Here is a 12,665-nt window from a genome sequence, read left to right as displayed (position 1 = left end):
TGTTTGAAAACAAGATTTGTGGTTTTGATTCAGTGTTAAATAAATACAGTTTACCTAAATACTGTATGATTTCTCGAAATATATTTTTTACAGTATTGAAAAAATCAAAGATATAAAATTACAAAGACAAAACAATACAAAAATTTCTAAAATTAAAATAAATAGTGATTTGTTGCATAACAGTGTTGTTGTTTATCATCATCTCACAGAAAAAATGTCTCAAGTTGGAATTTTATGCGGGCCTTTCTGAGTTGGTTCTTGCACAGAAAACAGGCACTGACAAACTTTCACTCACTTTTTCATCCATTAAAACAATTATAAACTTCAAGACAAGTTTTTTTTGGCAATTTATTCTTGAGACTCTCTTACCAGCTTTTGCCAGCATTTTCACAAAGTGTTTTGCTTTTGTTTTAGGGCTGACGCACAAATTTTTCATGTTCATCTCAGAAACATAGAGCCAGTCTTGTTCCTCTTTTACAACTAGTATGGTGAAACTAAAAGCACTAAAAGAGCGTAAACCTCCACCAAGGCCAAAGCGGTAACAAAAAATAGCTTGATCTGGATCACCAACAAACTTTAATAATTTTTTTCTGAAAATTTCATCCAAATTTGTTTATTATTAGTTTTTATGTAATCTTGATAACAGACAGACAAGCAAACATGTCTGAAAACAACTTTCTTGGCCACAGGAAGCTACAAGTGTGAGTGCACACACTCTGTAAAAGTGTCATGACTGGGGACAGAGACAAACCCAGAACGCAGAATCATCCTTTAAGGAAAAAACTTATTTATTAAATTAAAGGAAAACAAAACGAAAGGCTTACGTGGCAGCAAAACAACTAACAAGGACCCAAAAAACTAAGGACAAGGACAAAGCAAGGCAAGGTAACAACATCATTGATCCAGCGGGGAAGTGGAGGAACTGACCAGGTTTTAAGACACAGAGGGCAATCAGGTAAATGGGCACAGGTGGTGACAATCCTAGTATGACAGGTGGAGGTGGGCGTGGCAGGAGACCGATAGAGTAGCAACTGTGGAGGAGTGGAATGACAACAAGACCCACAGAAAACTGAAACACAAAACAAAGCCTAAAAGGAGACCTGAAAACAAACTGAAAATGCCAAAGTACAGACATATATTACAGAAAGGGACCAAACAAGTAGAAAAGAAGCCTGTTAATTTTCAACCACATTTTCAACAGAGGTTAAAAATGTTTCTTTTCTTTTAATACTTGCAGGTTTGTGTAGAATATAGGTCAGTAGGCAGCACATTAGAGGGTTATGGCAGATAACAGGAATTTTCCCCTGTCTCTTTAATTTTATGACAACCATCTCTTAATGATGGAAATGGTAATAAAAAGAAAAGATTGTTTAAAATTTTAAGAATAATTAACTGTGATTTGAACCTATTTGTTTAGACTTTAGTCTAGCTGCTATCAGCTGACCCTTACTTGAATTTATATTGATGTCTTATCAGAGTAAGGGGCCTCTTAAGTAAAACTTTAAAGGAAAGAGCTTAAGTGGGAAACAAAAGAATTTACCTACCAGCATCTCAAAAACCCACTGTTTACGCAGTACACACACAAATAAAGTAAAAAGTTGATGCACTTGTATTTGGATATTTGTAGGTAATAGTATATCCTCTCCTGGTGATACAAAAAGTTGTGCTTTTCACAAATTTTTATGTTGAAGCTTTGAATTAGGTCATTAAAATAAAATTTAAAAAACAAACTCATTTATTGTAAAGACTATGATTTTTAGCTGAATGTTATTTAGTTTGAGTGTGTCTTGCATTAATTTAAATGTCAGATCTAAGAAGGTACAGCAAAATACAGTATTCTCAAACCAGGACTTATTGACATGTACAGTACTTATTTCTTTGGCACCTAAATTTATACTATTAATAATATTAACATTGCTCATTCCAAATATTAAACATTCTTGTCAGGATTTGGGTTTTCGTTGTGTTTTTGTATTCAGTTTATTGCTTTTATTGTCTTCATGTTTCAGTTTGAGTTTTTTGTTTATTTTATTCAGTTATCTTTGTTAGCTTTGTCTTAGTTCAGTTCTTGTTCCTCGTGTCTTTGTTTCCTGTCATCATTCACTTCTACTCAGTTAGTTTCTTGTTTTCCTGCCACGCCCATCTTCACATGATCCTAGTTGTTGTCACTCACCTGTGCCCACTCCACATAATTTCCCTCTGTTTTAAAACACGGTCATCTCCACTCACTGCTGGTTCATTGTTGCTTCACGCGCTGTCTGGTTGTCCCTCTTGTCTTGTGTGTCAGGTTTGCGTGCGTCTCAGTTTTGGATTTTTGTATGCTTGGTTATGCTGCCACGTCAGCTGTTGTTTTTGATTATCTTTTATTTTAAATAAATTAGTTTCTTTTTGAAAGATGAGTCTGTGCTCTGGGTTCGCCTTCTTTTCCACCCTACATGACAATTGTAATTTCACAGTTTTTATTTGTAATGGTAAAATGATAGTTTAGTCCTGTTCTTACTTGCAGTACGTCTGAGCAGTATCTTGCAGTAGACTGCAGTCAGAGCAATATCATGGAAATGTTTCATAGCTGAGGCATAAGCAAACTAAGCAGCTATTTGAAGAGATAGTTTGGAGATTTTGAAGGGATATTCTGTCAAATAGGTACCAACAGCTAGTACCTTATCTGCGATGACATCAGTCAGAGCATGGAGTATAAAGAAAAGGGCAGAGGGCTTCCTCTAGGCTAGGCTAATGGCTAACGAAACAAGAGCCCGTTGTTTTTCAGGCTTATAAAGCAATCTCAGTTTTTACTTCTTTCTCTGCACACATACATTTGCATAGTAACATGAACGTTGTTTGGCTGAGAAAGAAGAGACAAACTAATCAAGCAGTTTCATGCAAAAGCATAGAGGCTTAATATTAGCTTATGTAGCATTCTTTCTCACTGGTATGTTGTTTTTGAGAAAACATTTTTAGATCACACAATAAAAGATTAAAAAACAATGGCCCTCAATGGCTAGCCATTAGCCTGAGCCATGAGTTGGAAAACTTCTGCCCTTTTCTCCATAGTCCGTGCTTTATGACTCATGTTACAGCTGGTAAAGTCCTAAACATTGATAACTATTTAACAGAACATCAACAATCTGACCTTTCCTTTAAAGTCCCCATTTCAGCAGAGCCCACTCATGAGTAGTACTTTGCAATACACAGCCTTGTACATAACCCTTGTTAACGACTCTTTTTCCAGGCCTCTATTCCATGAAGCCCAGCTCTTAGTGATTTATGAACAGATCTTCTCATCTGGGCAGAAGACCTGCTGTCAGGGTTATATTTGACCACTTGCTTCTTTGATTATTGCCCTCCTTGCACAGAGTTTTGGTGGACAATCTTCTCTTGGAAGATTTGCTGTGGTGCGTCATCTTTCGATTTCCTAATAATGGATTTAATGAAACTCTGTGGGATGTTTAGGGTTCTGGGATACATTTCATAACCTAACCCTGATCTGTACTTCTCCATAACTTTGTCACTGATCTGTGTTGAGAGTTGCTTGGTCTTCACGCTGTCTCTTGTTTGGTGGTAGACTTTACCACTTAGAGGTGTTGCACTGGTGTCAATTTTGGGGGCTGTAAGGACATGTTGGCAGTAAGTACTCTGAATGTTACCCTATAATTACTGGGCTGTATTATGTATTGCGGCCATCTTTTGTTTATGACAGTGTAATTGGTCCCAATAATTCAGACCGCTGTCACAAATATGTTACTTGTATGAAGCAGCTCCACACCATGACCGCACTATTTGGCAGAGATTTGCACTCTCTGAGGGCTTCACCTGAAACACAAACGCATCCATATTGACACACTATAAGCTGGAATACTGGACAACACATGTATATGTTGAACCTCTATAGGCTTCCCAAAGTATGATTAAAGGTATTAAAGAAATAGTAAATGTGCATAGACTATAATGAATGACCAAAAATGAAATAATTATTTAAATTACCAAAATCAAATTTAAATAACAGGGCACTTGTATGTGACTAACTGGAAAATTAGTGATGTGGGATGTGTCATGTGTAAAAAGTACCTACCTTTAGTGTATTTTGGAGTGCTTTTATATGATACAAGTATCATATAATTTCTGATTTAATTGGATTTGGATAAGGGCAATGCTTTGGTTGTGGGTAAATCTTGTTTAAATGGGTGCTAAAGAGCAGAAAAAACAACTAGTAAAACAAACTTTTATATATTTGCAGAAGGCTTAGGGAGGAACAATTAAAATTCCTTTGGATTTAGAGGCAGCCTGTTAGATAAGTTCACTTAATGAAATCAAGTTACACATTCACCTGTGTTGAACCTGGACCTCATCAGTGTGGTCTCATAAGTTAGTTAGTTTGGACTGGAAACCAAAGAAACTGAAGCCACTAAGACTTGAGGTGAGGACCTTTTTTGTTTTAAATCAATCATTTTTCATCTTTTTACCAAAAGTATTAATTTAAATATTTGAAACAAAAAAAGTGCAATATTTTTGTCTTTAAAAATCTAAAAAACACTGCAGCTAAAAAAACTTTATGAGCTGCAACCTTCCCCCTCATGTTGAGGGGCAGAATTGGCTGTGGCTTCAACCCTTTATGCTGCTTTGGTCCATCCAGAAATCAGTTTCAGGCAGCCAGAAGGCCTCTCAGACCTGTCTTAAAGTCTTTTGTGCAGGTGCCTTTAAATCAATTTTTGCAGATTATTTCAACTTGTTTCACGGAAAACCTTATCTTGAAAACAGTGCAGTAGACTGACATGATGAACATAGTGCAAGCTGCATTCATAATGGTGATACGCATCACAAAAAGTATTTCCTAAATATTTATTGATATGTTTTTTTAAAAAGTGTTGAATTTCTTATGTTTGTAATAGCCATGTTCATTAGAAATGTTATAACATGTTCCTCACAATGAGTCAATGTAGGCTACAAATATTTGTTTATTAAATTTTGTGTTTCTTTTATAGCAATGAATTCACATCCAGCTTTGCCATTCCTTCTGCTGTTTTCAGCATCCTTGCTGTACAGTGGCAACGGTGGGAAAGTGCTGATCTTCCCAGTAGATGGGAGTCACTGGATTAACATGAAAATCCTTCTGGAGGCACTGCATTCTCAGGGCCATCAAATTACATTGCTTCGTTCCTCTACCAGTTGGTATGTTTCTGAATTTTCGCCCTATTACACCTCCATCACAATCTCCACGAATCAGCTTCAACACTTCGAGAGCCAAGCTGCTATGACCTCTCTTTTGAAGCAATCTATGAAGATTCGTCGCAATCAAGGCTCACTATGGACATTTTTTGAGTTTTACAGAAATGGCGCTGACTTTTTCAGAGAAGGTCATAAGAATATGGCAAAGCTAATCGTCAGTATCCTTGAAAATAAGACACTACTTAGTCAGCTGAATGAAACAGGATATGATCTTTTTCTAACAGACCCTACTTTTCCAGGAGGGGTGATGGTGGCACATTATCTTAAGCTTCCTTTGGTTTTCAATGTTCGCTGGATTTTAAGTGGAGAAGCACATTTTGCTATTGCTCCTTCTCCATTGTCCTACATCCCTGTTATGCTGTCCCGTTTCACTGACAAAATGAACTATTTTCAAAGAACCAAAAATTTAATTTATTATGTCATGTTGGTCTACATGTCTCATTATGTCTGTAATCCCCCATACCAAGCTGTGTGTGATCAATATTTTGGAAAGAATGTAAGCATACTGTCTCTAATACAAGCAGCTGATCTCTGGTTAATGCGGGTTGATTTTACCTTTGAGCTCCCTCGTCCCACCATGCCTAATGTTATCTACATTGGGGGTTTCCAGGGTAAACCTTCCAAGCCTCTGCCATCATATTTAGAAGAATTTGTGCAGAACTCTGGTGAACATGGTGTTATTGTCATGACTTTGGGTACCCTTCTGAGCAACCTTGGCTCTGAAGTATCAGAAATCATTGCCTCTGCATTTGCAAAGCTCCCTCAGAAGGTTGTATGGAGACATATTGGGAAAAGACCAGACACTCTGGGGAACAACACCATGCTGGTTGAATGGCTACCTCAAAATGATCTCATTGGCCACCCTAAAACCAAAGTCTTTGTCACACATGGAGGCACCAACGGAATCTATGAGGCCATCTACCATGCTGTGCCAGTTCTGGGTATTCCACTCATCTTTGACCAGTATGACAACATGGTCCGTCTAAAGGCCCGAGGTGTTGCTGAGATAGTTGAAGTGGCAACAATGAATGTTGAATCTCTGACAAGTGCTCTAAAGAATATGTTGGACCCAGAGAAGCCCTACAAGCAGAATATGATCAAATTGTCACAGCTTCATCATGACAAACCTATAAAACCCATAGATAATGCTGTATTCTGGATGGAGTACGTCATGAGGCACAAGGGTGCAGCACACCTGCGCACTGAGTCTTATAAGCTGCCATGGTATGCCTACTATTGTCTAGATGTGATTGCATTTATTGTAGCAGTTACTTTGCTTATCGTTGCATTGATCTCTGTTTCCTGTAGATGCTACATTAATTATTTGCTAAAATGGAAGAAGTTCAAGTTTGAATAGATAAGGCAATGGTTAATAAAGCTTGCCTCTGTAACATTTAGATTAACCACAGCAAAAATTTATTCTTAGTTACAGGCACCAAATGTTTAGTTTTTAGAAATGAATAAAAACTATGGTATCTTTATCATATCTTTAAAAATTAAAAATAAAAATAATAAGATATTACATTGATTTTTGTATGCAACTACAAATCTTACAAACAGTACATCTCTGTGCCTCTTGATTTCATTTTAAATGTAATTTATATACAGACAAATACTACATGTCAGTTAAGCATTAAAATATTAAACAATAAAGACATTTGAAGAAATATTTTCATAGACTTTCTTTGAAATCTGTTTATCTGCAGCTTGTGTACTGGTTACACAAATCATCAGACTAACTAATGTTGGTTAAACAACAGTTTCAGAGCATTGTACCAGCCCTTTGAGTGCCTCTGTGGTTGTGGAAATGCCTTGACCACAGAAGTGCACCGCCAGCAGAAGTGTGCCCTCAGCACATTTGTGACCCAGCATTGACAGCTTTACACACTCTGTCCCACTCACTCCTCTTACGCTTGGCACTAATGCCAGATGACAAAGCCACTTACAATGTTTTAATGAGCCTTTAGCTCATTTGGGGTGCCTCTAACCCACATTCTGTGAAATTCCTCTTTTTTCTGTGTGAAGACATAATTTTTGATACCCCTGGTCTCAGTACAACTCTAAACTGAGTGAGTGTATATCTTAGATTGTACTTGAGGCACTCACCTTCGTAAAGCCTACCATAAGCCTGTTTCTGTTCAGTTACACTTGTGTTTTAATGTTTCTTCTAAGACAAATTAAAAAACATAATTTATGCAGAGATTAAATCTGTTCATTTGACTGTGAAATTGTTTAACATGTGAAAAATGAATGTTGATGGTTTTTATGTGTGCATTTATCTAATAAAAATATAGTAAAAAAGGTTTAACAAATTGTATTTCTCTTTGTGGTTACAGGAGACATTTCAGTGATATTGTCAACAAAGCTTCTTTTGAACAGGAACAGCAAGTGTTAAGTGTTAAGCAGGAAGTGTTAAGATTTCTAAGCTCGTCAGAATCTGGGTGTCTGACTATGTTTTGATGTCTTGTTTTGATAACAACTGGAGAGAGACCTTGGGTTTGCTCGTTGTTATTCAGATTGTTTTTGTCCTTATCTTTGTGCTGGTCCCTCACCTCTTGTCATCATTTTTGTTTTACTTAAGTTGAAAGCATACATTTTGTCAAAATATTTTTAGTAAAGTCCATCCATCCATTTTAGTTTTACTTGCTTTTTCCTTTCTGGGTCATGGGCAGCTGGTGCCTATTTCCGGCAGTCACTGTGTGAGAAGCAGGACACATCCTGGACAGGTCGCAAGCCCATCACAGGGACACACAGAAACAAATAAAATAATTTTTTACACTCTCACTTACAATAAGGGATAGTTTAGAGTTACCAATGGACCTAACATGAATGTTTTTAGTCAGTGAGAAGAAACCTATAGTGGCCGTCAGCGTCAAACACGGGGCAAAGAGCAAAATGTGCTACAAACATACTGTAAAAACCCGATAGTGCTTCTTACTAACATAAGTTAGTTATTTGTACTCATTTTACTTAAACAGTTACAGTAACTTTCACAAACTGAGTTAAGTAGCTCTAAAATGAACTGTTTGATGTACTAACTCACTTGCTATAAGTACATAAATGTTTATCACTCATTTTGACTATTGTTGCTTTGAACTGTTTAAGTTATGATCACCTATTCAGACCAAAGAGATAAACCCTTCCTATTTCTGACGTCATCAGTGAGCTTTGCACATGGCGCGAAGGTGGTTCGCCCGGACTTGCTTGCTAATAGAAGCAAACTTCGACACATAAATAAATGTAAATGTAAATGCTTATACAGAACTGTCAGAATAATTTATTAGACCATTTTGCTGATGTGCTGAAAAATTGAGCTTGCTAGCAGACGGAGCTAGCTAGCTAGCACACAGAGTTTGCTAGCACAGCTCCCGCCTGTGGTTGGTGGTTTATTGTAGTGAAATTGTTAAGTAACATACTTTTTCAAAGCTAAACGTAGAAAACCTGACGGTAAAATAAAGTTTAAACATTTTAACTATGCTTTTTCTACTCTAAATGTATTGACAGCATGTGCGAAAATAGTAGATAGAGTAACTCTGTGGAGAAGCCCACCTGTAGATTCTTTTTTTAAACATAACTGTTGGCAGCTTATTTGGATGAAACTTGAAATGGTCAAACTTACATGCCACAAAACTTAAGGTGAAAGTCAGTGTCTTGTCATAGTTTACTAATCTAAAATGAAAATGGGATGTTATGGAACACCAAAACTTACTGTTCATAATAATTTTGAAACGTTTATTGTCCAACTTTAGCATTTGTGAGTGTAATAAGAGTGTAAATATAAAACTGTACTGATTGCTTTCTGTTTTCATGTTAAAACATACACATTTTTTTATCTGACACCACCTTACATTGTTTGACAAAAAGCAGCTGCACAGAGATTATACACTGCTGTTCAGCCTCTAAAAACAGCCAGTGAATGTGATAAACATTTGACATCTAATTCTGGTCCTTTGATCTATGACAAAATGTGGAATTGCAAGTTGTGCAATTTTTCTACTGCAATAAGTCATGTTGCTAAAGCATTATTGGCTTAGCCAAGGTCAGTACTCCACAATTTCACCTTTACCCTGTCTCTACAACACCTGCATGTGTACATTTAAATCATTAAAGATACATATGTCAAGAATACACACTGCTACACGAAGGAAAGACAGCCTTTAATGAATATGGATTTTGTTGTCCTGTGTGTAACTTTAAGCAGCCACTCGTTGAAAGACAAATGTCCATCCATCTGAGGGGGCATTTCAAACGGACAGAGACTGTCCCATGTCCTTTCAAAGACTGTAATTTTAAAACCAATGTATACTCAACATTCAATGCTCACAAATGCAGAGATCACCAAACTTTAACAAACTATGATGAAGGCATTGTACAATGTGTCATGAGTGTAGACCAAAAAGATGAAAGTAGCTTGAATCACTGGAGTCATTACATGAAAATGAAGTGGCATCCACTAGCAGTATCAGTAGAACTGAGGGCTTAGAAGATCAGCTGTAATACAATCTGGGTGACTTTTCTTGAAAATGCAGAGCCTTCTCCATGTGTCCCAGAGAGCAACACAGGAGACAACTGAGCATATTGATCATCTGATTTTGTTATCCGAACTTCTGATTAGAAAATCGGTTGTTGACTGAAGGCATATCCTAGCAGCCCACAAATTGGCAAGGCTGCAGAAGCTTTAGTTCAAAGAAATCCCTGTCTGAAGGAGAAAAACTCTGACATTGGGTGGGAGGTATAGTCTGAGACATAAAATAGGAAACCAATGAAAGACGCTGGCTAAAGCTGGCATCAAAGATGTAGCTGTAAATTCTGGGAAGCGCAGCAGAACAAACCCAGAAGGTGCTGCACCAAGGGCTAATATTAAAAGACCTAGGAGAGGTGAAGTCGACTTCCTTCCCAGTTATCCTTCTGAAGAAACAAAGGAATCTCTCGACACCAGGAGGGTTGAGATTGAAGAGTTCCAGAGGACCTCTGCTGAAAGAGACATCCCTCTTATCAGCACATGATGCGCACCTTTGCCCTCCGACGTGAAGAGATAATCACAACTTCTCCTGTGTCTGTGACGACGTGGAGAAGCAGCGGCTATATTCTGAGTCCCTCCCGGATGACCGAGCTTCTCACCCAATCGCTAAGGGAGAGCCCAGACACCCTGCGGAGAAAACTAATTTCAGCCGATTGTATTCGTGATCTCATTCTTTCAGTCACTACCCAGAGCTCGTGACCATAGATGAGGGTAGGAACGTAGATCGACCGGTAAATCAAGAGCTTCGCCTTTTGACTCAGCTCTCTCTTCACCACGATAGACCGGTACAGCGCCTGCTTCACTGCAGATGCTGCACCAATCCACCTGTCGATCTCCCGCTCCATTTTTCCCTCATTTGTGAACAAGACCCCGAGATACTTAAACTCTTCCACTTGGGGCAGGACATCTTCCCCGACCCGGAGAAGGCCCTCTACCCTTTTCCGGCTCAAGACCATGGCCTCGGATTTGGATGCACTGATCCTCATCCCAGCCGCTTCGCACTTGGCTGCGAACCGCTCTAGCGAAAGCTGTAGATCACAGCCTGATGAAGCCAATAAGACCACATTATCTGCAAAAAGCAGAGACGCAATCCTAAGATCACCAAAACGGATCCCCTCAACACCTTGGCTGCGCCTAGAAATTCTGTCCATAAACGTATGAACAGAATCGGTGACAAAGGGCAACCTTGGCGGAGTCCAACTGTCGCCGAAAACAAGTCCGACTTATTGCCGGCAATGTGGACCAAGCTCTGACACCGGTCATATAGGGACCTAACAGCCTGTATCAAAGGGCCCAGTACCCCATACTCCTGGAGTACCCCCCACAGGATTCCCCGAGGGACACGGTCGAATGCCTTCTCCAAGTCCACAAAACACATGTAGACTGGTTGGGTGAACTCCCATGCACCCTTAAGGACCCTGCTGAGGGTATAGAGCTGGTCCAGTGTTCCACGACCAGGACGAAAACCACACTGCTCTTCCTGAAGCCGAGGTTCAACAATCCAGCGGCGGACCCTCCTCTCCAGAACCCCTGAATAGACCTTACCAGGGAGGGTTAAGAGTGTGATCCCTCTATAGCTGGAACACACTCTCTGGTCCCCCTTTTTGAATAAGGGGACCACCACCCTGGTCTGCCAATCCAGGGGAACTGCCCCCGATGTCCACGCAATATTGAACAGTCGCATTAACCAACACAACCCTACAACATCCAGAGCCTTAAGGTACTCCAGGCGAATCTCATCCACCCCAGAGCCTTGCCACCGAGGAGCTTTTTAACCACCTCGGTGACCTCAGCACCGGAGATTGGAGAGCCTGACCCAAAGTCCCCAGGCTCTGCCTCCTGAATGGAAGACGTGCCGGTGGGATTGAGGAGGTCTTTGAAGTATTCCGCCCACCAACCCACGACATCCGAGTCGAGGTCAGCAGCACACCACCCCCACTATAAACAGTGCTGGTGCTACACTGCTTTCCCCTCCTGAGACGTGGACCATAATCGCCTCAAAGCCATACGGAAGTCTTTCTCTATGGCCTCTCCAAACTCCTCCCATGCCCGAGTTGACCTCTAACCAATTCAAATTTTGGTTTGAAATCCAAGTAGATTTTGTGGTTTATTTCTAAACAAAGTAATAAAGCTGGTAATTTCAATTAAGCAAGTTTTAAGATGTAAATTTAGAGCTATAGTTTGTTGTTCATCAAACTCAGAGATGAGCTGTAAAATATGTAGACACATAACCGGTAATAAGTTTTAGTGGTGTTGAAGAAAGTGGACAGGAAACAAGTTATAATGAAGGAAAAATGAAAAGACAGAAACAATCCCAGTGTTTAGTTTTTGGTCATTTATATTAGACATAATCTTTAGTCTGAATTAGTCTAACACTTAGCTTCTCGCACATAGATCCTCCAATTAAAGTCAACAGATTTTAATGCTGTGTTGCCTGTGTGAAAAAATTTCAAAACTAGTTCTTAAGAAGACATTTTTAATCCTAAAAGAAGAACTGAAACCTTAAAAACTATTTTATTTAAACAAGTTATAATTTGAAGTTTACATCTGATAATCAAGAAAATTATCTAAGTTTTTTCAAACGTTGTTAAGGGAAACACCCCCTTTTCTGGCCTAATAGTTGATTTTACGTTAAATTGAGTGCAAATGACTCATAATTTGACAAAATTCTTCGTCATATCGTCTGAAGATGAGTACCATCAGTGGCAGGTCAATCCATGAGCTTTATTTAGTGCTCTTTTTCTAAACCCTGGGGTTAAGCAATTGGCCTTCTATCTTATCTGTCTGAGTGACGTAAAACAAAATAAAGCACAAGAAATTGCCTTAGAAGCATCTTTACACTTACATAGCGGTTTGCATTTAAAAGATTTCACTGTTCTATTCATCTTTTCAGTTTTGAAATGTTTTAAATGTTTGGGAG

At 38.8% G+C, this 12,665-nt stretch overlaps 1 protein-coding gene across 1 annotated transcript; it reads left to right on the top strand.

Moving 5' to 3' along the window:
- Positions 1-4,327: 4,327 nt before the first annotated feature.
- On the top strand, positions 4,328-7,469 carry LOC108229009 (UDP-glucuronosyltransferase 2B31-like). Its single transcript, XM_037977012.1, has 2 exons — positions 4,328-4,414; positions 4,980-7,469. Exon 2 carries the CDS (start codon positions 4,982-4,984, stop codon positions 6,578-6,580), a length of 1,599 nt encoding a protein of 532 aa, XP_037832940.1. The 5' UTR covers positions 4,328-4,414; positions 4,980-4,981; the 3' UTR covers positions 6,581-7,469.
- Positions 7,470-12,665: the final 5,196 nt, after the last annotated feature.

The sequence above is a fragment of the Kryptolebias marmoratus genome, linkage group LG8 (genome assembly GCF_001649575.2).
Source record: "Kryptolebias marmoratus isolate JLee-2015 linkage group LG8, ASM164957v2, whole genome shotgun sequence".
NCBI lineage: Eukaryota > Metazoa > Chordata > Actinopteri > Cyprinodontiformes > Rivulidae > Kryptolebias > Kryptolebias marmoratus.
This window is presented reverse-complemented; position numbering and strand designations above follow the sequence as displayed.

What these genes read in the sequence shown, in the direction of transcription:
- LOC108229009 (XM_037977012.1), top strand. Translation starts at nt 4,982, where the DNA reads ATGAATTCACATCCAGCTTTGCCATTCCTTCTGCTGTTTTCAGCATCC.